Source organism: Mesoplodon mirus (assembly GCF_964341445.2).
Source record: "Mesoplodon mirus genome assembly, chromosome: 2".
In the NCBI taxonomy this organism is placed as follows: domain Eukaryota; kingdom Metazoa; phylum Chordata; class Mammalia; order Artiodactyla; family Ziphiidae; genus Mesoplodon; species Mesoplodon mirus.
In genome coordinates this window covers 168,516,999-168,543,084 of record NC_138977.1, presented here as the reverse complement: position 1 = coordinate 168,543,084, position 26,086 = coordinate 168,516,999, and the positions used below count along the sequence as shown (strand labels likewise).

Below are 26,086 nucleotides of genomic sequence, written 5' to 3'. Positions count from 1 at the left end.
GCACAAGAAGTTGGATTTATTGTTTCTGACAACTGCATAGCGACTTTTAGTTTGTTCATATTCCCAGCATCACAAATCTGAAATACAATTTTGCTCCTCAATTACAAACATATACTTTGAAAAGTGATTAGGTAGCTTTTAAAAAATCATCATTATTCATTTAAGAGAGAGTATCTTAAAAATCTTTGCCAAGCAAGATATTAGCTTTACCTTTATAAATCTCTGCATAAAATGAAAAACAAATCAAGGCATACAAATTTCATTTTGTTCTATGTTTTTAAATACCATCCTTTGTTTCCCTTAAAAGATTTTTATCTATTCATTCAAAAGTATTCTGAAGCTCTACTGCCTGTTTAAGACAGAATGAAGGCATTTTAGAGCACCTGAACTAAGCACTGTCTTGACTGAACCGAAGCAGGAACTCAATCAGGGTCCTCGTGGGCCTCCCAGCCATGCCTTTGCGCAGATAAGGAACCTCATCTTTGTTGGTCATCACACCTGCTATGTCTAAATGCGCCCACTTAGGATGAGTCACAAATTCTTTCAGAAACGCTGCAGCCGTACATGCTCCTGCAGATCTGAAGAGGAAGACAACAATCAACATTTAACCCCATGTAAATGTGCACTGAACTTTCTATTAAGATCCTCCATTCTTGCTAAGTGGCTTCTATGACCAGAGAGCAAAGTCAAGCTAATGAGACCTCTTAAGATGTTAACCCAGAAATCACTTTCAAGATTTTCAGACATAGCTGTAAGCATAAAGGATAAATTCTTTTTCCTATGGTAATGACCATATTGTACATCTCATTCCCTTACCATTTGCTTAAAACGACCTTTAGATTTGAAAACATGCAAAAATTTTGAGAACCAGTTGGGAAATACCTTGAAAATAAAAGACAGAAATTAGTGCTTACAAGCACTACATCAAAAGAAAATTGGACAGCTAAACCTTTTGTGAAAGGGGATTAAACTGAAAATGGTCATTCTGGCAACCAATGATGACAGTAAAAATGTCCTTTTATAGCTTATTTTACATACCTATATTTTCCAATGTTATTAACATCAGCAAGTTGGCAATCTACAACCTGTTTTGTGTAATGTTCAAAGAGAGGCATCCTCCAGACACGGTCTCCCGTTTCAATGCTGGCCTAAAGAACAAATAGGTATGCTAGTTGGCAGAGTAGATGAAGCAGGTTCTGACCTGTTACTCTAAAACATGATGCAATACAACAGATTCCAGAATTATTTCAGTTAGTTAAAAGGTTTACTTAAGAATTATAAAAGCAGCCAGGAATGTTGTAAAGCAGTCCCGCAAATTTGTAGGGCATTTGCTAAAATCATCAAACTAATATTATGGGTCTCAGTTTAAATGAATAAGCTGGTAACCTGCAGAACAGACAGGCTTTGCTGGTTTGATTAGGCCAGATCTCCTAAGATAAGGTGACCTCATTAATTCATGTAATCATTTATACAGTCATTCATCCATCCATCCATCCATCATCTACTGAACTGCTGAGCACCAAGAGGTGTTGGGGATATAAAGACACTTAATAACTGAGCCATCAAAGGGCCCACAGGCTAGTAGGAGAAACGGATAAAGGTTGTTTTAATACACTGTGGTCAAAGGTAAGAGCCAAAAGTGAAAAGTCAGGAAGCAGCAATGTAAGCTGTTGTTTTGAGACTTGAGTAGTTATCAGATGAACCCACCAAGGGTTGAAAGCAACCGCCTCCAGGAAAAGAGGCTGTAGGCTGTATAGACTGCTGTTATTTCAGTGTTTATGTACATATAACTTCAATCTTTTAAAGAAAATTAAATTTAAAAAAATCAAAACCAACAACGACGTTGTGGACGATAGCGAGGGACACTGGACACTGGGTGCCTGGCACAGAAGAGAGACCCCACAGCCTACCTGAAAGGAGACAAGGGGGCTGAGCTTCTCCCCGAGGCTGGGGGCAGTAGAGGGGGGCTTCACAAATGGTGAGATGACAGAGGTGAAAGGGAAGCAGTTTAGGGTGGAAGGGCAGTTTAGGACCTTAAACCACATCAAGAATGTATTCAGGGACATTTTGTATTTGTTTCTGCTGGCACATAGTAAGCTCCCATTAATTACTTGTTGAAAGAATGAGGTGCCAGATGGAGCTGTTTCATAGCCAAGCGGGATGCAGAGTCTGGGCCGCAGGAGAGACGGGAGCTTAGCAGAGAGGTGCCAGCTGAAGCCAGGGGAATAGATGGGCTTTCCGGTGAGGACCATGCAGAGTCAGAACATGTGGCCCGGGACTGAAGGCAACCAAAGGGGCAAAGGAAAAAGGTGGCCCAGGAGGCTGAAACAGAAGTCAGCGAGGAAGGAAACCAGAAGAGAAGATTATCGTGGAAGCCAAGAGCAGGGTGTCACCAAGACGCCAGAGGTACACGCTGCCTCTGGACAAGCTGAAGGAGGCTAACAGAGTGGCATCGCTGGGCAAACCTGATGGCAGCGAGAGCGGGGGGTGGGTGGTGGTGACGGCAAACTGCTGTTTGGAAGAGGCTGCTGTGAAAGGGCTGGGAGGAGGCACAGAGCACAGCTGCAGAAGTCGTCCTTCTCGCCCCCCGCGAAGGGACAAGGGACGCAGGTGAGCCCTATCTACATGCTCCCCTACTTGACTCATGACCCGTATTCCTTAAAAGGCCATTCCTTCTTCCACAAAGCTGTCCTTGTAACCTTTTCTACATCAGGGATCTTTTAAAGTTATTTTCACTTCATTCTGAAGCTGCTGGAGGAGAGGAGGAATATAGCATCATACCCATAATTTTGGAACATTTATCGAAAACCACACTGAATCGAGTTTATTGAATTTTCATGTCAAAGGCAAATCTACAACATAAAAATCACTTTAATGAAGAAATATAGCATTCTAAGGCTAGAGTAATTAGATCATCTCCATAATCTAGGTCTGTATGTGTTATTCTTACCTCAAATAGTTTGTTCCACAGCCAGGAAGAATTGGTAAAGACCCCAGTGGCACCAGACCCCAGAGCTACGTCCATGGCACCTGCAAGACACAGCCCTTCAGGTCAGCGTTCGGTCTCTTCCGGCAAGACAGGTTTCTCTGCTGCTGTGCAGACCAAAACTTTAGCCGTTACCCTGTTTTAATGTCTCCCTCATTTTAGAAAATAGATGATGTTGGGAAATCCTTGCTGTATATAGTTAATATCTTTCTAGTTTCTCAAGCTAGAATTCACCTTCAATTATTAAGGAAAATGACAAAAAAGCAAACATCAAATATCACCAATAATCTCATCCCAGGGATAACCACTACATATTTTTAATATTTCTTTCCAGATTTCTTCTAAACTTAAAAAATAAAACATAATTAAGACCATACTGTACATGTCCAATACGTGCTCTTCCTTTTATGCTTTAAATGTTTATTCTTTTATAAACAAATTCGTTAAAAGTATTCTTAATGACTTTAAAAGCCCACTGGGTAGAGGTACGGGCATACCTCGTTTTATTACACTTTGCTTTACTGCATTTTGCAGATACTGCATTTTTCACAAATTGAAGGTTTGTGGCAACCCTGTGTCAAGTAAGCCTATCAGAGCCACTTTTCCAACAGCATTTGGTCACTTCGTGTCTCTGTGTCACATTTTGGTAATTCTTGCAATGTTTGATACTTTTTCATTATTTGTTATGGTGATCTGTGATCAGTGTTCTTTGATGTTACTACTGTGACTCGCAGAAGGCTTAAATGATGGTTACTTAGCATTTTTCAGCAATAAAGTATTTTTAAATTAAGGTATGTACATTGTGTTTTTAGATATAATGCTACTGCACGCATAACAGACTACAGTGTAGTGTAAACATAACGGTGACCCATATGTAAAAACCTGTGATTCCACATGACATTTGGGTAACTCTGTTTGGGTCCTTGTCCCTTGGGGTTTTGTTACTCTACCTCCCAATTATATCTCAAACCGATTCACTTCCCTTCACCATGACCGCTACCACCATCATCTACCACTGGACTATGGTAATACTTTAAAAAAACAAACAAACAAAAAAACCTTATTGTCAAAAACTTCAAATATACACAAAGCAAAGAGAATAATGTAATGGACATACAAGTAAGCACCCATTAACCACCACAAACAATTATCAAGTCACGGGCAAACCTGTTTCACCTATACTCTCAGACCTGACAGATTATTCTGAAGCTAAACGCAGACACTCATCCTTAACACACACACTTACACATCCACCGGAGTCAACAACCAAACGCCGTTCACCAGCCCACCTGGACGGCCAGCGTCTCCTCGGCCCTTCTCCCTTGCACTCAGCACGCTGCCGGCCAGGGACCCTTTCACAGGGCAAATGTGATCCCACAGTCTCTACTCTTAGCTTCCTGCTGCACTTGGCTCCAGACTAAATCCCGCAACACGCCAAGGCCAGCGGGGGACTGGTGCCTGTCAGCACACGGGTCCCGGAAGTCCTCACCCAGCCATGCTCTGCTCCTCTCGGCCCCATTCACCGCTGGCCACACACCCCCCCACACCTCGAGAGGTGCCTTCGCTCTCCCCCCTCCACCCGCTAACGCCGCCTCCTTCAGATCCCAGCTCAAGCAGCACTTCTCAGACAAGATGCCTGACATCTCAGACCTGTCAAATCCCCAGATGCACAGGCTCTCACGGACTCCTTTTCTCACAGCTCCTCTGTGCTGGTCAGTGTGAGGATCTGCTGGCTGCCACGCCCCATGGGACGCAGGCCTCACCTCTGTCCTGACCCACCTCTGTATCCCCAGCCATCTGAAGGAATTAAACACAGGCCGACTGTGTCAACAATCATTCATGGCATCCCCTATATCCCAGATACTACGATGGTTGCTGGTTACTCACTGCCTATGGTCTGTCTATATGATTGCGGGGATACACACTCATTAATGCTTTACTTTTCAAGTTAGTGGCTTTTCCCATACTTATTCACTTGTCCTCAAAACATTCCTATCAGCCCTGTAAGAGTCTTGCATCAGAATTTCTCAAAGAGAAGATGAGCACTGACTGCAAACAAGAATGTGATGTGATATCCTCTCTTAAAGGAAGAGAAAATGGGAGACATAAATATTTAATGTGATCCAACAGGGATCATGGCTCTAGAGAGACTTCATTACATACTTCAGAAAATAATCTATTTTCTACATAATTACAGAACTAGTACCACCACCAATTTCAGAATTACCATTATCGGGGGCATACCTTCCATTTTCTTTTACAAGGCACTTTTGAAGCTGTACATTGAGGTGCTAACTCATCAGTGTTACCAGAATTTCTCAGAGTATGGAAGGAACCTCAAAGCTCCAAGGAAGGTGCTGATGTCACCACTCTCGTTCCATCCTAAATCACAGGCATTAAGAAAATGAGAGGTACCATGACTGAATGGCACCCCCTGAGCAGCCGCTGCTCCTACAGTCTACTACAGGCCTACCCTTTAAAGGTCAATAACATCAGTCCAGTGTCTACCAGGCACAACAACCTGTATCACCTTATTTCATTTTCACAGGCACCCCTCCTGCCAATGACGTGCTATTATACCCCTTTTACAGACGAGACAATTGAGACATTGTCAAAGTCACATGCTATTAAGAGGCAGGACAAATTATTTTCTCCTTCTAAAGACTACGTTCCTCCTCCTGCTATGAACTTGGGGTTGGAAACTGTTTCTCATCCTCCCCCCTTTGAATCCCAGCTCCTGGAACTCAAGAAGGGGCTCCCTAAGTTATTTGGGGAACTAAAATGAGCCATCAACAGCCTTCAGCAAGGACAACGGCTGGGGCGATTTGAAGGCTCCCCCATCAGGTTGCCCTTAGTCACCTGGAACCAACTTTCCCACCTTCTCACACCCTCAGGCTTGGGGAAAAAAAAGGGGGTGAAGCACTGTGATTCCTCATTTACAGAAAGGGTGTACTACCACCCACCTCAGCACTGCCCCTCAAACACCAGCCCCAGAACCTCTGTTGTTCAGCTTAAAATGTTTGCTGAACTGAAGAGGGAGACAAAAGACCATAAAAATACTATAATCCCAGCTTGAAAAAAGGATTTGTAGCATATAAATCTGTGGACTATTGTTAGAAACACATAAAAAAGAAACATGAACTGATTTCTCTTAAAGTAAAGGCTCACGTGACCAGGGGAAGAATTAAAACCAAAGGATAAAAAATGATCTGAATTTTAATCTTAAAAAAGGTGGAGACAGAATGAATCCCTAAAACAGAGAACTGTTGGATAAAAGATTATGAATACTGGGTTTCTGCAATAAGGCAATGCCCACTGTCGTCCCTTTAGGCATTTACTCCTACTCTACAGAGCCGATGGTGTTGCCTGCCACGTGCAGGTGCTGCATTAAAGAGGCCTTCCAGAAACTCCCTCCAGTCTTCACAACTCTGCGAGACAAACAGACTTGTCCCCAGGTACGGATGCTTGGGGGTGTCAGGGTATCAGCACAAAGCTGGCAGACTAGGAAGCAGCACAGCTGGGAGCCACCCCTGGGTTGGCCTTAAAGCCAGCAAGCTTCACACAACACATTACACGGCCCCGCCTCCACTGCATGAGGATCTTGCCACCTCCATCCCCAGTGTTTTTATTTCTGTACAACCTCAAGTACAGAAGTTCAGAAAACACTTAGGGGGCATTAGATGCATTATGATTAATAAAAATAACTACTGATTTTGAGATTTATCACTAATCTTTTCAGACCTGTATCAAACAGCAATCGTAACAGAAAACATCGCTTAGTATCATTTATAGACGTCATCACTGTGGGTGGGCTGACCTGACCCACTTGTTATTTCTTTATTTAAAGGTACAGCCTGGGATGTTTCAAAACAACAAGGCTAATATTCGAAGCAGTTTACAACTGCAGAACAATTCCTCTGGTGAAAGATCTTTGAACGCAAATGGAGCGAGCCAGGTTTCAGCAAAATAATGCCCTGAGTACAATGTGTGCACTCGATGCCAACAAATGAGACTTTCTTCAAACAAAAGCAGGAAAAGCACGTTGTCTGACCTGTCAGGGTGGCGGCATTGATGATGACCTTTGGGTTAAAAGTGTGAGCGTAGCAGAGCGCATCGGCCAGGATGAGTCTCCCCTCAGCATCAGTGTTATCCACCTGCAAAGAGGAAGGTCAAAAGTAAAAAAAAGGGTAAGATGATACAAATAATGAATATAAAATCTAGACACTCACAGCTATGTTCAATTTAAAAGAAAATGCTGGTGTGACATTTGTCATGAAGTATCAAAAACATACTACCATTAGAACGGGAATAGTATATTTACTCTGAAGAGCAAATGTAATTTAATAATCCCTGTATCAGGGCTTCCCTGGTGGTGCAGTGGTTGAGAGTCCGCCTGCCGATGCAGGGGACACGGGTTTGTGCCCCGGTCCGGGAAGATCCCACGTGCCGCGGAGCGGCTGGGCCCGTGAGCCATAGCCACTGAGCCTGCGCATCCGGAGCCTGTGCTCCGCAATGGGAGAGGCCACAACAATGAGAGGCCTGCATACCGCAAAAAATAAAAAATAAAAAATAATCCCTGTATCAGAGCTGATAACCAAATGCTGATGACTTTAAGAGAAGTGTCTGGTTCACTTTACCATTAAGTTTATAAAAGGAAGGGAAAAAAATATCAAGATTTCTGAAAACAAAAAGGCTAAAGAGTTTAAGAAAGATACATCGAAGCAGCAGCCTGGATCTCCAGACCGGAGAACTCTTACAACTTCATACATATTATATCCTTTTCTTTTAAACAGAGGCTCAGTCGTTATGGGCAGTGTGTATGTACATGCATACACGTGCCCAGTGGACGACCTGCTGCCACATCCCCAGATGCAGCACCCATGATGCAGAATACGTTTTCCACTCGAATGAATTGCTAAATGGAAAAAGTGATCACGTCGAAGGTGTATCCAGAAAACAGCCTGCACTTGTACTGCTTTGCCCTGTTCTGCAGGGTTGGCTGCAAATTCATGGTAATTTGTGTGTACAGCATTCAGGAAGTAGGAGGAATAGTAAGGTAGGAAAAACAACCTTCAGGTTCCCATGAAGAAATACTTTTGACGGCATGAAAAGCTCCTCATAATAATGGCACTGCCCTTCCCTACATGGAGCCACTGCTCTGCACCCGTTCAAGGTGTGTTTATGTGGCTATGCTGGGAGCCCTTCAGAAAGAGCAGAACTCGGAGGCTGTGTCTTCCACCTACAAACCTGGATGGTCTTCCCGTTCTTGGCTCTAACAACATCCCCAGGCTTGTTGGCCTTCCCGCTGGGCATATTTTCACAAAGAGGGGCCAAACCTGTCAAAAAAAGAATATGTGAAGGAACATGGAGCGTGCCAGGTCCAAATATGCTACCCATGGGACCTAGGTCATCAGCGGGCCCTCAACAGATGCCAGTCACAGACACCACTTCGACCAAGTGATCGAGTTTAGCATCACCAGTGACCCAGGTGGTGACAATACGTGCACCAGTAACAGGAAATACATGTCATTCTCTCCAAAGAAGTCTAACCTGATTCTGTTGTGAAGAAATAACCAAATAAATCCAAACTGTAGAACATGGCAAGACAACCTTGAACCTTTAAAAAATGCCAGTGTCATGGAAGAAAAAAAAGGGGGGCAGGAATAGTTTCTAGATTAAAGAAAACTAAAGAGCCATGGTGACCACACACAAGGGGTGGTCCTTGAGTGGCACCAAGATTTCAAAAACAAATAGAGGGGCTTCCCTGGTGGCGCAGTGGTTGAGAGTCCGCCTGCCGATGCAGGGGACATGCGTTCGTGCCCCGGTCCGGGAAGATCCCACATGCTGTGGAGCGGCTGGGCCCGTGAGCCATGGCCGCTGAGCCTGCACGTCCGGAGCCTGTGTTCCGCAACGGGAGAGGCCACAACAGTGAGAGGCCCACGTACCGCAAAAATAAAAAAAAAAAAAAAAAAAGAAAGAAAGAAATACGTGTGTGTATAGACACACATATAAACAAACATTTTTTTGACAACTGGGCAGTTTGAATTTGGTTACTGTATCAATCCCTGGAAATGATAATGGTATTGTCATCACACAGAATGTCCTTGTTCTTAGGAGACACAAGCAGAAGTATTCAGGGGTGACGTGTCAATGAGGTCTGAGACTCACAAACAGTTCAAGAAAAATGGAGGAGGAGAGGGAGGGGGCATGTCAGACAGACCTGGACTGCAGTCCTACCTTCCCATGCAGTGGAGGTGACATTGCACAAGTCATTCGACCTCAGTGCCCGCTCCCAGCTCCCCCTCTGACACATGGCAAACCCCCAGCATTGTGTCTGGCATCCTGCACTACAGAAATCGCCTGTGTACTGAGCACTTTTTCTGTCCCAGGCATTTTCTGCATGTCGAGGCACTTAATCAGCCACAACCCTATGAGGTAATTGCTACCCTGACTACTGACTGAGCATTTTCCATTGGAGTTAACCACAAACTTGATATCATGTGCCCCTGACTGCTAACCACTTTTTGCAGAAGTAAAACAAATCAATTCTAGTTACAGCCCACAACACAGAATACATTTAACTCTGCCAGTTCAGACAAGATAACACCTATCTCAGCTAAACAAACATCTTCCACTTGATGAAAACCTATTTAAAAACCATTTCTTGATCTTTCCAGATTAGAGGAAACCATGTTTGTTGTCTCTGTTCTACCATTGGACAGGATTCCAGAAGCTCTCCAAGACACCCTCCCTCTCCTGCGCACCTACAACGTTGATGGGCAGGTCGAGCTTGGCAGCAGACACGATGGCTGAACAGATAGTGGCGGCTCCTCCCATGTCAGCCCTCATGAGGTCCATGTTTGCAGCCGCCTTGATGGAGATGCCACCACTGGGGGGAAAAGGACAATGTACCATGTTAATAGCAAAGAAGGGGGCCAAAACCATTTGCCTAAAAAGAACGTGTAAGCTGCGGGTAAACTACCACATACAAACATCAAGAAATTTCCAAATTGGGAGTCAATGATTTCAGCATTTAAAAAGATAATATTGTGGTTTTTATAAAAGACACAAAATAATTCCAGAAATACAGGTGGGTATGTTAGCTCATTTTATTTCTGTATGAATGAAATTTAAGCAGTGCCACTGGAAACATTACTACATCATGCAGTCAACACTGCTCAAATCCCATCTGAACTCCTGACACCTAGGTAGATTTGTCTTTTCAGCAAATTTTATGAATTGATCAACTTATTGAACCTGAAGGTCACAAGCTGTTGGGGAAAGCTGACAAGCTCACAAAAGACCGGGGGGACCCCTTTCAACTCCTAGGAAGACAGGAGAGAACTCGTTCTGACACCCCCGAAGTGTGCTAGATCCTGCAGACGGCAAAATACAACCCAGGCACGAGGAAGATGCTAGCCCAAAGCCTCGAGACAGTGCCCAAACACAAGAGCTGAGAAAGGTTTCAATTGCCAAGAAACCCAAGCCACTGCCCCAAACAGACTTCTTTAACTAACTAGTGACTTTTCTGCTTCCGGTTTATAAGACTCCAGAGCCACTGGCTCTGCAGGCTGGGCAATGAGCCAGGGGTTTCTATTCTGAGTTCTAATTGGATTCTGCTGCTGACTTGCCTTGGTGACAGAGTCAACTCCTTGCTCTGACATCTGCTCACCTTAGAAATCAGGTCCTAATTCTCATTCACCTCCAAAGCACTTGATATTTAAATCTATTAATTAATTAATTAATTAATTATTTGTTTGTTTATTTATTTATGGCTGCATTGGGTCTTTGTCGCTGTGCGTGGGCTTTCTCTAGTTGCGGTGAGCGGGGGCTACTCTTCGTTGTGGTGCGCAGGCTTCTCAGTGTGGTGGCTTCTCTTGTTGCGGAGCACGGGCTCTAGCAGTGTGGGTTTCAGTAGTTGTGGCTCGCGGGCTCTAGAGCTCAGGCTCAGTAGCTGTGACGCACGGGATTAGTTGCTCCACGGCATGTGGGATCTTCCTGGACCAGGGCTCACACCCGTGTCCCCTGCATTGGCAGGTGGATTCTTAACCACTGTGCCACCAGGGAAGCCCTGCACTTGATATTTAGATGGTTGTCATTTACACCTAGAATTAAAGATTATCCACTGGCTCAGAATAAGAAAAGAAGTACACTCCTGGTCCAAGAAGTCCAGACATAACCCCATGGGGGCAAGGAGAGCAAGCTGGTGCATGAGGTTGTCCTTCTATCTACTTCTACGCCGCTTCTGCTCAGGGGGTTCCACTCTGTGTATAGGACTATCATTCTAAATAACCACTAGTCAAAGGTCAGCAGTTATCTCTGATCACCTTTTAGATTCCCCTCCAATCCATCCATTTCTTTTCTCCTGCATCCATCCAAGTTGAGGCTACCACCATCAGTCATTCAGATGTTTGCCTGGCTCCTATATATATTCAGGTGTCCCTATAGCAGTCTTACCCCTTCACTTCATTACTCACACAACTACCAAACTTTTACAAATAGATGAAAAAAACAAAACAAAACAAACAAAAGAACCTCAATGCTTTTTATAAGCATACACAAAAATTCAAAATGGATCACAGCCTTAAAAGCTAAAACCACAGACTTGTCAAAGAAAACACAGACTTGGCATAGGCAATAATTTCTTAAACAGGGCAAAAAAAGTATGAACTATAAAATTAAAAACTGATAATTATACCTCATTAAAATTAAAAACTGCTCTTTGAAAGGCACCACTTCAAAAAATGAAAAGGCAAGCCTCACAGTGGAAAAAAAAATATTTTCAACACATCTGTCTGAAAAAATGACTTGTATCTAGAATATATTTTTAAAACACTTATAACTCAGTAAGACAAACACTCCTACAATAAAGGGCAAAAGATCTGAACAGACACTTCATGAAAGAAGATGTACCAATGGCTAATAAGCACATAAAAAACGCTAAACATCATTAGTCAGAGAAATGCAAAGTAAACCTCAAAGAAATACCACTACACACTCCCTGAGTGGCTAGAACTAGAAAGACGGACACCATAAAACGCTGGGGAGGATGGAGAACAACTAGAACCTTGTACACTGGTGGTGGGAATGCAAAATGGTATAAGAACCTTGGAAAACTTTGGTAGTTTCTTATAAAGTTTAACATGCAATTATTACACAACTCAACTCTCCTTTTCTAGGTATTTAACTAAGAGAAAGATAAACATATATGCACACAAAGGCTTCTAGATGATACCGGCTTTATTACTAATAACTCAAAACTGGAACGACCCAAATTTCCCTCAGCAATGACTGGATAAACAAATTTTGCTATTTCCAAACAACGGAATATGACTCAGTGATATAAAGGAACAGATTACTGATATGACCACAACATGGTTAAATCTCAAAGATACTATGCTGAGAAAGAGGCCAGGCATAAAAGATTCCACATAAATGAATTTCTGGAAGAGGCAAAACTAATCTACAATAACAGAAAGATGACTGGTTGTCTGAGGTGGGGTAGGGGAGAGGATGACTGCAAAAGAGCATCCCCCAAAATTCCCCAAGGGAGTTTTTGGGGTGTCAGGGAAATGTTCTGTTTTCATGACAGAGGTGGTTTGCTGCATGGGTGCACACGGTTGTTAAGCTCATTGAACTGAACACGTAATGGGTGGACTTTACTGTATGTGTAACTCTCACATCATTCTTTCCCTCTGCTAGACACCCTTCAGTTACTTCCAACTGTTCAAAGTCCAAAATCTAACCAGGCCCAGAACAACCCAGCTTCTGCCTATCTCTCCAGCTGTACCTCGTCCCTTCCCCCAGTCACGTTCTGTCACGGCCACTCTGGCATGCTTTCAGTACCAGGAATTTCCCCTCTTCCTTCCCACCCGCAGCCTTCACCCGGCTCTTTCCCTGCACTACTCCCTGCAGAACTAACTCCCTTATCCTTCACATCTTAAGCTAAAACTGTCACTCCTTCTAAGAAGCCTTCTCTAAACCCAGAAGACTAGGTCAGGCCTCCTTGCTTAATATTAGCACAGCAAAAACTTCAAGTACAGATTTAAATGAACAATAAACTTCACCCTAAGCACAAATGTTTCAATTAAGATATTAGCCCATGATAGTATAAAACCATCACAATTAGCAAGACGTTTAAAAACGACTTTCATTCTCTTATTTTTATCTGCTGTAGTGTTCTATTTATTTTTATTTTATTTTTTTATTTTTTTTATTTTTTTGGTTGCATCACGCAGCTTATGGAATCTTGGTTCCCCAACCGGGGGTTGAACCTAGGCCCCAGCAGTGCAAGCGCCAAATCCTAACCACTGGACCACCAGGGAATTCCCTGCTGTAGTGTTTTATAATACACACTTTAATACAACAGTATATGCACGTGACATAAATAAATATGTGTATTTTGAGTGGTATGAGCTCGAATCTTTTACTGATGGGCTACATAACGAAGATCGTTTGAGACCAATGCTTTAAAGGAGAGAACATGAACCAGTGGATGGAAAACACAGGAGCCATGACAATCTGCTAGTACAAGGAAGACCAGCCTGGAGGCCAGATCTGCCCAGGACAGAGGCATCACAGTGCCTAGAAACACACCTGTAAGGGTGGGATTCATTCACATTTCAGATGGAGTTCCTGAATGGGTGCAAAAACATACTAGGGGACATCAAGATTTTATGGATCTCTAGCAGCATTTTCCAAAGCGGTTTCTATGGACCATGATTTCCTGAGATAAACGTTCCCTTCAAAAGGAAATTAAGATGTCAACTATATTTATATTTCAATTTAAAAAAAAGGAGGGGCTTCCCTGGTGGCGCAGTGGTTGAGAATCTGCCTGCCAATGCAGGGGACACGGGTTCGAGCCCTGGTCTGGGAAGATCCCACATGCCGCGGAGCAACTAGGCCCGTGAGCCACAACTACTGAGCCTGCGCGTCTGGAGCCTGTGCCCCGCAACAAGAGAGGCCACGATAGTGAGAGGCCCGCGCACCGCGATGAAGAGTGGCCCCCGCTTGCTGCAACTAGAGAAAGCCCTCGCACAGAAACGAAGACCCAACACAGCCAAAAATAAATAAATAAATAAATAAATAAATAGATTATTTTTTAAAAAAGGAAATTTAGAAAATGCTGTATTTTGTACCCCCAAGAAGTCCTGTAGTTGAAACAAAACAAAATAAAAAACAATTTGTTTTATCTAACCTAGTTTTTTGATCAAGTAATCCTTTTCAAGTCTCACATTTAACTAGCAACCCAGAAACTAGTATTCAGTAGCAAATGCTTTCCATGGGAAATACTGACTCAGATCATCTTTTCCAACTCAGCTTCTCCCTGGTTGAAATAACCAGAGACAGCTTCCAATTCTAAGGAACACTTATGGTTTAAAGGAGATTAATGAAAGCTAGACTAGTCAGCAAAAAAAGTAATCTCAAGTAAGCAAGGGGAAGACAGCATGATCTACTTGGAAAGCTGTTTCACCATTATCTACTTGGAAGTCCTTAATATCCACACAGGAGAATCAAAGTGTAAGACGGAAATATTTTAAGACATTTTAAACACACAGCTGAGTTTGACTTCCGATTCTATAAGTTATGGGGCTTTGAACAAATTATTTAACCTGAGTCATGGTTTCCTTACCTGAAGAATGTCTGCAACGCCTAGCTCCTAGGCGTAAGATCAGGGTTAATATATGTAAAATGCCTAGTAGAGCCTATGACACACAGTAGGTGTTTTGTAAGTGGCAGCCTAACATATTTAAAGTTACACATAAGATCTGACCAAACACCATGCTTCTGAACCAAATTACACACCAAATAATGCAACGGCATACAAAGCATTCACCAAAATACAAAGCATGAATGCAGTAAAGAAGTACCTGTCAAAGGTAATCCCCTTCCCAACAAACACCAAGGGAGGTTCACTTGCATTGGGGCTGCCTTTGTAGTGAATTTCCAGGAAGACTGGAGGCTCTTCGGACCCTTTGGCCACACTGAGGAATGATCCCATTTCCTGTTCCTCAATCCAAGGCTTGGGTCTATAGAGCAGAAAAGGGAAAAAGTAAATACATGTTGCTATCCCCATTTCAATAACTTAGAATAACTCATCCGTGTGTAAAAAGGTATAACATAGGGCTTCCCTGGCGGCGCAGTGGTTGAGAGTCCGCCTGCCGATGCAGGGTATACGGGTTCGTGCCCCGGTCCGGGAAGATCCCATGTGCCGCGGAGTGGCTGGGCCTGTGAGCCATGGCCACTGAGCCTGCGCCTCCGGAGCCTATGCTCCGCAATGGGAGAGGCCACAACAGTGAGAGGCCCGCGTACCGCAAAAAAAAAAAAGATTAGCTATAGAATTACTAAGAGAATTCATGTATGGTATGCAATACAATGTCAGGTAATAGTGCATAGTCAATACACAATTATTACTTGATTTTTTCCCCAAGCCACTCACATATTTCTAAAGTTTTAATTTAAAGATGAAATTAGCAAGGCTCTGAGACCATCAAGGGTACTCAAAGATAGCTGAGGAGTCCACTGATTTATTTTTGGTACTTCTGAAAAAGACAAAGCAACAGTCAAACAACCAATCAACAAACAAAGAACCAACAAAACTATACTCCATTGATTAGACTAAACTACCTATTTCATGTTGTCACACTATTTCTCACAGTTTGATATGTCTGATTGAAGTGGGAAAACTAGTTATTACTTAATAAACACGGGATCAATGGGGGTAATTTAATTGGAATAGCCCTTAGTGCCAACCAGAAGACAGATGCCACATCGCTATTCCTCCTAGGTTGGAGGCCCAAAAGGGCTTTGTATTGCTTTCTGGCCACAGTAACTAGGCCAGGGGAGAAATCCTACCCTCCTACAGACAGACCAGAAACAACCTCAGTCAAGGAACGCTCCTCCCGCACCTGCCTAGACACTTGTTGTAACTATTAATCTAGGACGTCATTGTAGAGAGGGCCACCCAACTTCAGAGGGAAAAGAATATAAAAATGGAAGGTATGACAATTAAAAAAAACACTTCAAAAGAAGCGAGGCCGTATAATGTGGGCACTTTTATTCACAAACCCAGTACTTGATGTTTTATTAAAGTCCTGCCCTTCTTGAAGTACAGTCTGTATTTCTTTGATTTACACCCACCTACGCTAGAGCACATTTGACGCAGCTGCCTCAGTTTAATGGTTACATTCCACCCGTCTGACCTGCCTCATCTCTGGCCGACTTCCCTTTGCTCCACCGCAAGCCATGCAGTTTCCCAAGGCCACTGCATAGGTGCTCCTGCCCCACTCTCCTGTCTGTTCACCTCCCTGACTCTGCTTAGGCACCACTTTTGTTGGCAAGCCGTTTCAACTCTTCCACAATCCTCCCTGGCTCTCTGCTCCTGTAGCATCCCCTGCACAACCATTTCCCTGCCTATTCCTTCCTGCAAGGTCCTCAGCTGTCTGAGGACAAGAACCATCGCCACCCATCTTTGTATGCTAAGTTCCCAGGCAACAGGAGGTGCCCTTACTGATAATGTGAGGCCACACAGCCACAATCTGCTGACACAACATAGCTCTGGTGTCTCCTTAAATAAAACAAGGAATAGTCTTTACCAAGACACCTTTGTAGAGACTAAACATTGCTACAGAATATATAGCAACCATTCCAGAAATTTTATCAAGCTCCAATACTACGTTTTCTATAGATTATACATTTTCTTCGCTCTATCTAGACCACAGGGGTTTTCCTGAAAAAATGCGAACTCTACTCACAATTAAATAGTGAAGAATCCTTCTAAATGGAAGTGCCCTTGAGAAGCAACTTTGATAGTAAAGGATTATTTAGGTAAAGCAAATATCTGTGGATTTACTTTAATAATAAATCCCCAAATACTCAGACTTGGTTTGTTTAAAGGGTTACGGGGAGCCTGGAGGGGCGGCCTTTTACATCCAACAGCCTGGTTGCTGACAACGAACCTGTGGATGCCCTGGGAACATCAGTTCTGGTTATTTGATCTAGCTAACAGAATCTACCAGGTAGAGATTCTCATTCTATGCCAGGGAGGGCGTGCTCTGTTCTTCACTTACATCAAAAAGAGAAAAGACAGAAAGGATTCACCAAAACAAAATACAATGTGCACACTCCTCAAAAAGGTTAAGAGTTACCATTCAATCCAATAATTCAAGTCCTAGGCACATGCCCAAGGGATAGGAAAATATACATCCACATAAAACCTTATACACAAATGCTCACAACAGCATTATTCAGAATCCAAAAGGTATAAACAACCCACATGTCCATGAACTGATGGCCAGGGGGAGAAGGAAATGAGGAGTGACTGTTTTTGTTTTTTGTTTTTGAGGTACGCGGGCCTCTCACTGTTGTGGCCTCTCCCGTTGCGGAGCACAGGCTCCGGACGCGCAGGCTCAGCGGCCATGGCTCACGGGCCCAGCTGCCCCGCGGCATGTGGGATCTTCCCGGACCGGGGCACGAACCCGTGTCCCCTGCATCAGCAGGCGGACTCTCAACCACTGTGCCACCAGGGAAGCCCTTGGAGTGACTGTTAATGGGTACAAGGTTCCTTTTACAGGGTAATGAAAATGTTCTAAAATTAGCTGTGGTGGTGGTAGCACAACTCTGTGAATATACTAGAAATTACTGAATTGCATACATGAGTGAACTGTACATTACATGAATTATATTTCAATAAAGCTGCTACAAAACACACGCTCATGTGCAGTGTGCAGTCACAACACTCTCAAAAGCAAGGCAAGATATGATGGGAGAAACCTCAAACTGAGCCCTTACCCCCACCTGTATGTGGCTGCTGGTGGGTGACCTCACCTCTCTAGTCTCAAGTTAATTCCCTGAATAGTGAGAGAGCTGGATTTTAGGATCTCTGAGGCTCCGTCTGGCTCTAGCATAGGAGTCTATGACATAATCCTGAATTACCTGATGTGGACAGCTGTTTTACTACTAGCACTTTTGAGATTCTTCTCGATAATTTCCGCAAATCTGGTTGGCGTCATCTCATTGGCAGGCATCTCCATCAAGTGGCGCGCCAGGTTCTGCCCAGAAGCAAAGAGGACTCCCCTTTGCCAGGCCTCCTGATCCCCACTGGCAAAAGCAAGCACAAGGTCATCGTCAAGACAGCCTCTCCAGGACACAGACCACAGCCCAGCTAGGAGGGCTCCTGCCGAAGATGACAAGTGAAACATGATGGACACAGGGACCCGATTTATTCTTTGTGATCTGATCCAGGGGGGCAGCTGTTATGGTTTATAGAGTGCTGGAAAACACGACCCCCACTGAGCTGAGCTAGAGGAAACCTAGAATCCCCACCTCACCTGTTGGCCTGAGGGACCTCTGGAGCCCTCAATCTACCCCCCAAATCTGACGGCAGAGGCTTCCAAAGAAAGGCCTCTTTTACACTCCTCCAGAGTGTGACTACAGAGCAAGCTCCCCTTGCTCAGTCCTGCCGGGGAACTGAAGGCCTCCCGCCTTCTCCCTGCCTGGGTCGGGACCCTGAACTCCAACCCACCAGAGGGCAGGGCCGGCTGCAGAAGACAAAGGACGTGGGTGAGCCCTCCACGACCCTGGCTCTTCTTGTGCACGACAGGAATTAACACGGCGCATGGACAGGCAGAACAATACTCATCACTTACGGAGTTCACCACGTGACACACCCTTCATGGATTTTGTCTTGCGATCATAAAAGCCCCATGAAATCCGAGCCACAACTCTACTCAACCAATGAGGAAAATGAAGCACAGAGAGACTTCAGTCCCTTCACTGAGGTCACCCAGCCAGGAAGTGGGAGCCAGATTCAAAGCCAGGCTGACTGGTCGCAGGGCCCTCATTCTTACCCACTACATCACAGCTGCCAACCACCGGGAGGACCCCCGCTGTCCTCCCAGCACCGTCTCCTGAGGGTCCCCCACTGTCTGCTCCTGAACACAGAATAGGGCTGGAGTGTAGCTGGTGCTCAATAAATCTGCTCAACGATGAGTCTCCCCACTAGACTAGGAGGGCAAGGTCGGATCCCTGCGTCTGCATATCTCTGGCGTTTAGTACAGGGCCCACAGGCACTGGGTAGATGGAAATGATCTGCATCAAAACCTGCTGGGACCCGTCTGTCATCTTGTTCCCTCCCTCCTCGGGGAGCCAACCAGGTATGGTTTCCTAGGAACCAGCAAGCATGGAGGGGTCTAGAGAGTCAGGGGAGAAACACACACAGGACGAAAGCCAGGAGCAGAATGGAGGCACAGTCACCGAACTCCTAAAATGGCTAAGGCCATGGGAGAGCCACAGACAAGCTGCACGGCAGTGCCCAATGCTAAAAGGCAGGCAGCTCATGTCCAAAAGGCCCTGCCATCAGCATGCAGGGAATGGGCCTGGGCCTGGTTTTGTTCCATCACCTTCCATGGAGCTTCACTGACACGGCCACCTTCTTTTTCTGCTTCAGGTCGTCATACTCATAGAGCCCAAGCACCGCTCCTTCCGCAGCCGCCTGGGCGTCTCCGCAGGGGTCCACCTCCACGGACGGGATCTCCAGGTCCTGAACCTGTCTGCACCCCGCTTCACAGGGACAGAGGAACCAGAAAACTGGAGTCAGTCAGGGACGCCTCTGAGGGCAGAAGGCAGAGGCCTGGGATGGGGTCCTGAGAAAACATCAGGATTGGGGTTCAAATCCTGGCCCTGACACTTGACTTTTCTGAGCCACCACTCCCCCTTCTGTACAGTGAGGATGAGCACACACCTCACAGAGGGTGGGAGGACAGACTGATGGATAAAATGACTAGTCTAGCACCTCACAAAGCAGGCCCTCAAGAAGTGGCTGCTGTTTACTAGTATCACTTCTGAAACACTAGGGTTTCCTGATGAAGCGTCCCAATCACCAGGAGCTTGCCAGATTAAAAATGACATAGAAGTGATAACACTGAAATTACACCCAAGGAACTGAGCAAAGTCCATTATTAACACAGAGTTTATTAAGATCAAGTCAGCAAAATCTCCCAAATAAAAGTTATGAAATAATCTCCGAACATGAACTTTGAAAGCACATTTAACAAGCACATATGATATACACGGGGTCAAAGATCAATCAAGCTAATTATCACCACCTCAGCAACGGTTTTCAAAGCATCTTTAACCACAGACTCCACGGTGAAAGCCTTGTCCTGCCGCTCAGCTCTGAAGAGACCCAATGGCAACCAATGGCACCTACCTCAACTTTTGAACTGTCCACGTGACAAACTGGGACAGGCATGAACCTCTGGTAACTAGTGATAAATAAGCATCCTGCCCTTGGCATCCATTTTCTCTGATTTGTAAATCTGATGACTCCACGTGATTTAAAATTTGGGCAACGGACTTCCCTGGTGGCACAGTGGTTAAGAATCTGCCTGCCAATGCAGGGGACATGGGCTCGAGCCCTGGTCCGGGAAGATCCCACATGCCGCAGAGCAACTAAGCCCGTGCGCCACAACTACTGAGCCTGCACTCTAGAGCCCGCAAGCCACAACCACTGAAGCCCCCGCGCCCTAGAGCCCATGCTCCACAACATGAGAAGCCACCGCAGTGAGAAGCCTGTGCACCACAGCAGAGAGTAGCCCCCGCTCGCCACAACTAGAGAAAGCCTATGCGCAGCAACGAAGATCCAACATAGCCAAAAATAAATTAAAAATAAATAAATAGATAAATAAATAAATAAATAAAAATAATAAAATAAAATAAAATTTGGGCAACACGAGGGCTGCATTACAAAAAAGGAAAAAAATCACCCACCAGGACTTTCTGGCAAAACAGAGCTTTAAAGCTGATACTGTAAGAGGGAACAAGTGGTCCTGAAACGCCCAGACACAAGCTAAAGAAATATAAAAATAAAATTCCACAAGCTAACCTTCTGTATCTAAAGTAAAGCCAAGCATGTTAGGTAAGGGAAACTGAGTATCTGTTGAGAGTTATTTGTGTGAACGTGAGGGGATGGCGATGGAAAGAGGGGAGACATAATCTGACCGAGTGAGCCTTAGGAATCTTTACCAACATTAAAGTTCAAAAGTTAAAGAACCTGGGCTTCCCTGGTGGCGCAGTGGTTGAGAGTCCGCCTGCCGATGCAGGGGACACAGGTTCGTGCCCCGGTCCGGGAAGATCCCACATGCCGCGGAGCGTCCGGAGTCTGTGCTCCGCAGTGGGAGAGGCCACAACAGTGAGAGGCCCGCGTACCGCAAAAAAAAAAAAAAAAAAAAAGTTAAAGAACCTGCTGCAGCAGCCCTGATGTTCTCCTTGCCTCCGTGCCAGTTTTCCTGTTCGTCAACTCCGGCCGTCCTTTTGCCGAGGCCAACCACCACCACGCTGGGGAAGTCCTGTTCCAAAAGATACACGAAATCAGCTGCTTTACGTCTTTAAAGCATCCACTTCCAGCACGAAATGGCACAGGAGCTTGCACACAACCCCCTAAAGTGTTGCACGGGACAAAACCCTCCACGAAGTTTGCTTGTTTTATTTTTGTAAGCCCTGTTATCTTGGTTAAATTTTATAACTGTGTGTTGCAAAGGGAGAGCGAGGATAATCCTGCAAATAACTCTGCTATGTAAGACAGGGCCACTGAACCAAGAAAGCCTGCAGACTGAGGAATACAAGAGATGCAGTACTTTTTGACAACAACTCGCCTCTTTACAATGGTAACCAACACTTGCGGCTTAATCCTGGGATAAAACGAACACATAATCCGATACAAAATTTTCTGCCTGACTGGTCAGCCATAGTACTTGGCACATATAGGTGCTAACTCAGGGTTTGCCACATAAACCTTATTTTCACCTCATACCTCATGCAGACCATAAAAGGTTCGGGTTTTGCCTGCCTTCAGGGGTGGTCCAGATCTGCAACAAGAAGAAACAGTTGTTTTAAAAATTGTAGTTTGCTCTGCTCCATTGAAAAGTGACATAAACCTTTAGCATTATTACAGTATGCTGTGATGCTTCTGCAAATTTGCTACACTTATGTTTTTATCAAATACAGAATTCTCTCAGGCCAGATTTCTCAGATGCAGCACTTCTAACGCTATCTCAAAAACTTCCAGATTAGATTTCATGCCAACTACAGAAAGCGATGCCGTGGATGGGTAATGTAGGGGAGAGCTGAGGATGGAGGCTGACCTCAATCTTAAACCTCATAAAAGACGCAAGACACCAACCTAAGTGGCTGACTTGACTACAGTGTGCTCAACCCGGAGGTTTTTTGTGATTTATCTACAGATGGGATACCGGGCAATTTAAAAACAAAGCAGGTGGCAACGCACAGCTACAGCCTGAGGACTGGATGCCCTGGTACCTCGCAGTCAGGAAGGCCAGGCTGTTCTGTACTCATACAGGTTAGCTTTGGGTTAATGAACTGATCAAGGCAGTTGAGAGAGCTGCCTACTGGTGAAGGACTGGTCAACTGACAGGCAATGCAAATTCTGTCATTCAATAATTAGACAATTACTCTAATTATTAGACTACACCTATCAGATGCTAACAGGCTATCTGTAATCCAAATAATATACAGCTGCAGTGGCCTATGCCGTCACCTCTGTTTCTGTTAAACGTGGCCTGCAGCTCAGAGGGACTTGGAAACCCCAATGTTTTCCTACCTTCCCCAGACCCTGGCTAATCCAAGAGTGGTTAGAATCTCAGGCCCCACCCAGATTTACTGAACTGGAATATGCAGTCTAACTACACCCCCAGGCGATTCACATGTCATTTAAGATCTGAGAAGCCCTTGAAACTCAACGCTTGCAGCCTCCTCAGGCTATTCTGAACCAGCCCAGGCTGTTCCCCCCCAAGTGAAGGGGAGTTAAAGAGGTAGAGAGATGGAAGGTGGGAAGGGGGTGGGGAGAAACAAACTGGAGCCAGGAGGGTGGGCTGAGGAAATATGGTACTTTCCAGATCTTTCTGGGTCAGCCTCTCACATAAGTCTATGATTTGGCTGGAGCAGCCTGACTTCCCAGAACGGTGGACCCACCCAATACTGAACCGGAAGTACCAATGTGCATTCCACAGACACATACTTTCACTTCCACTGAGAAGATCCCAGCCAGTGTATTTCCGTGCATTTTCATCCGCTAATAATAAAGCACAGAAAAGATATTCTCTTTCACTTTCAGGGCATTCTAAAAACTGGAACCCACAGGTGAATACTTACATGTTCAAGATTTCTCTCAGCTTTCCAGACACCAATTTATTAAAATTCTCTCCTGCGCTTGTAAACTGGGGCACATCATCTTCTTTTTCTTTGCTATAGATGCCTAAAACAAGGCCCTGAAAACAAGAGAAAAGGTGAATATAATTAGAGTAGATCCCTGAGAGGGACTCAAGGGTTCCCAAATTCCAGAAAGAGCTAATCATTTCAACAAAACTGTGTCCCCCCCAAGGACAGAAGAACAAGGCCAAAGCAGCAGCAGGTGCTGGGCAGTCAGCTATACTCACATCCTGCCTACATGTTTCAAACTGCTGATGCAAGAGCGCAATTACTACCTGTCCTGGTCTTGATGGTCCCTCCCAAGAGCTTTCACAACATAGAGGGCTTCCTTCACTTACAAATAAAGAAGAGTAGAAAGGTGCTTTAAGAAAACAATTCCTTTTGTAACGAAGTGAGATCTGGAAGGGGTTCAGAATATGCCACCCCAAAATATGCCACTCTGGCATATTGATTACTTTGAGGTGCAGGCAGCTGAGAAAAAGCAGATGCAGGAAGGGCTCTCTGACCGCCCACCACCACCACCCCTTCCTATCTAAAAGCTGGTCATAAAATTTCCCATGAGAAAGCTTCTCTCCCTGTACCAGGAAGAGAACATTCTTATCACCATAGACTGGGAGTCAATACCAAACAAACCTACTAAAATAACCCTTATCCTCCCTTCGTTTCCCTCATATATTTCCCAGTCCCTGTCTCTCAACTTAATGCCCCCAGGCTCCTTTGCCTTATCACATCCCCACAATTTCCCCGTCTCTGTTTAAAAAGGTATATAAGCTTTTGGGCCTATAGGCTTCTTCGGGTCTTCATTTCCCTTTTGAAGATTCCCATGTACACATAAAAATATGAAATAAAACTTGTATGCCTTTCTCCTGTTAATCTGTTTTGTGTCCATTCCATTCTTAGGTGCTGCCCTAGAACCTTGGAGAGTGGAAGTAAGTTCTTCCTCCCCTACAAGCTTCAAATGCAAATCTGCAATACTCTGGGATGTCATCCCAATAAAGTCAATGGCTGCACTTGCCAATACTAACAAGTACTCTGGTCAACTCATAGGCTGGAAGAAAGGAAAAGGATGCACCTTCACCGGAAGGGTGGGGCCAGAGCATTCGGTCCAGCACTTAGTGGCTTATCGTTTCATCTCCTTAAGCTCCAAGCCCCAAACACCTGAAATAAGGAAGTAAACCTAGGCATCACTATTTGCCTTTGCACAGCAATTTATGACTTTAAAAATGTGTTCTGACTTAGGGCACCTCTGTGAGGCGGAAAGGACAAGTAGTCTTCTTCGCATCTGATGGATAAGGAAACTGAAACCTGGTTTGACGTACTAGCCCGTGTGCAACAGAACTGGTCAAGAATCCGGATGTCTTCCCTCAGGTCCTCTGTCCTTTCTACAGAATCACACTGGTACTTAGACCAAATCATGTCCTGTCCTTTCCATCAAAGAAAATAGGCTTCCTCGGGGTTGGTAACCTTCCCAGGTTCTAACTTACCTAGACTGCCCACTGTCTGGGATTCCAGGGAACCAAGTAGGGAACTGATCAGACAGAACACGGATGTTACCTGAGTAGGATCTATTTCCATAGTGTTCAACAGACTAGGGGACAAGCTTCTGGTCCCTCAGCCATCTGTGATTCAGGGAGAGGCCTGAGCTCAAGCCCCATCTAGAACACTCCTAGCCAGGCACAGTCCTTCTGGTCCTCAAGCGTGACTCCCACACATGTGCTCCTCCCGCCAAGCCATCGTTCCCCTTTTCCAGATCCCCCACGACCGAATAGTGACCCTCTTCACAATGTTTTGGAGCTCAGTTAGATGGAGGAGGCGCTTCTTCTGCAGGACACTTCTAATCTCACGAACAGATGGGTCTCCCTGCAAAGCCCTTTTCCCTAGAGAGACATTTTTCTCTAGAAACCCTTCTACTCAGTTTACTCCCCGAGAGCCTGTGTTTTCCTGGCCTTTAACTTCAGCGGGGGAGGGAGGTCTTGGTGTGGAACCCGGGGCCAGTGATTGGCCGACTCTGGGACCCTAGAGGGCATTTCACCTCACCAAACTTGGGCATCCTCCTAGCTAAGGTGGGAACAATCCTGGCGCCGTCCTTCCCTGGGTTACTGCGAGGACTAAACAAAATAATGAAATAAGGGCACGGCACAGAGTGGGAGCTCAGGAAACGGGAGCTAGGGCTATCATTCCCTCGCGCGCAGAGTTCGGGTCCTAGCACTTTCAAGCAAGAGAAGGAAGAGCGCATCCTCGGCACTAGCCGGCTGGAGAATACTGGGGGGTCTGCAGCCCCGCGCAGCCCGCTGCCAACGCCGAGCTCCGCAAAGACACGAAACGTTTCTTTCTAGCCAATGTCTGTAATTCGGCTCAGAAGCCCGGAACAACGCGGCCTTGACCTGCCCCGAAGTCCCCGTGGCCCGCGGGCAGGACTCTCGCGGCGGCCCCGGAGCGAGCCGCGGCCTCTCACCTTCGTCATGTCTGCGGCGGCTGGATCGCGTCCCCAGAAATGCTTCACGCTCAGATGTCGGACAGCGAGTCTCGCAGCAGCCGGAAGAGGCAGCAAGAACATCTTTTCGGCTTGGCCCCCCCGCACCGCCCTCCACCGAGCACGTGGCGCAAGGAGGGCGAGTGCGCGCCTGGGAGCCCAGCTTTGGAGGGGGGGCAAGGGGGGAAGGTGGGCAGAGGGCGCGCGCCTAGGGGGCGGGGAAGGTGCCAGGGGGAGTGCCGGACGTGCGCCAGGGGCGTGGCGGGAGGGCGTCGCGGGTCAGGGTTGTTGGGTGAGGGCCAGCGCGGGCGCGGTAGGGCTCGGGCGCGGAGGAGCATGCGTGCGCCCAAGGGGCGGGGCGGGCCGACTGGGCGGTACTGGGATAGACGAGAGCCTGTGGC

The 26,086-nt window shown here is 45.6% G+C and overlaps 1 protein-coding gene across 1 annotated transcript; it reads right to left on the bottom strand.

Moving 5' to 3' along the window:
• On the bottom strand, positions 1–25,860 carry LAP3 (leucine aminopeptidase 3). Its single transcript, XM_082600816.1, has 13 exons — positions 25,668–25,860; positions 23,156–23,271; positions 21,798–21,852; positions 21,228–21,333; positions 19,387–19,546; positions 17,921–18,085; positions 14,857–15,015; positions 9,751–9,875; positions 8,234–8,322; positions 7,038–7,140; positions 2,951–3,030; positions 1,039–1,148; positions 1–578 (listed from the first exon to the last, which is right to left on the bottom strand). The coding sequence occupies exons 1-13, from the start codon at positions 25,767–25,769 to the stop codon at positions 389–391; spliced, it is 1,560 nt and encodes a 519-aa protein (XP_082456942.1). The 5' UTR covers positions 25,770–25,860; the 3' UTR covers positions 1–388.
• Positions 25,861–26,086: the final 226 nt, after the last annotated feature.

Bases quoted from the DNA above. Each gene is read 5' to 3' on its own strand.
- LAP3 (XM_082600816.1), bottom strand. From the start codon at position 25,769: ATGTTCTTGCTGCCTCTTCCGGCTGCTGCGAGACTCGCTGTCCGACAT. The intron at 21,853-23,155 runs GTAAGTATTCAC...TTCTTGTTGCAG, and splicing joins CTGAGAGAAATCTTGAACAT to ATCTGGACCACCCCTGAAGG. The intron at 1,149-2,950 runs GTAAGAATAACA...TTTGTTCTTTAG, and splicing joins TGTGGAACAAACTATTTGAG to GCCAGCATTGAAACGGGAGA.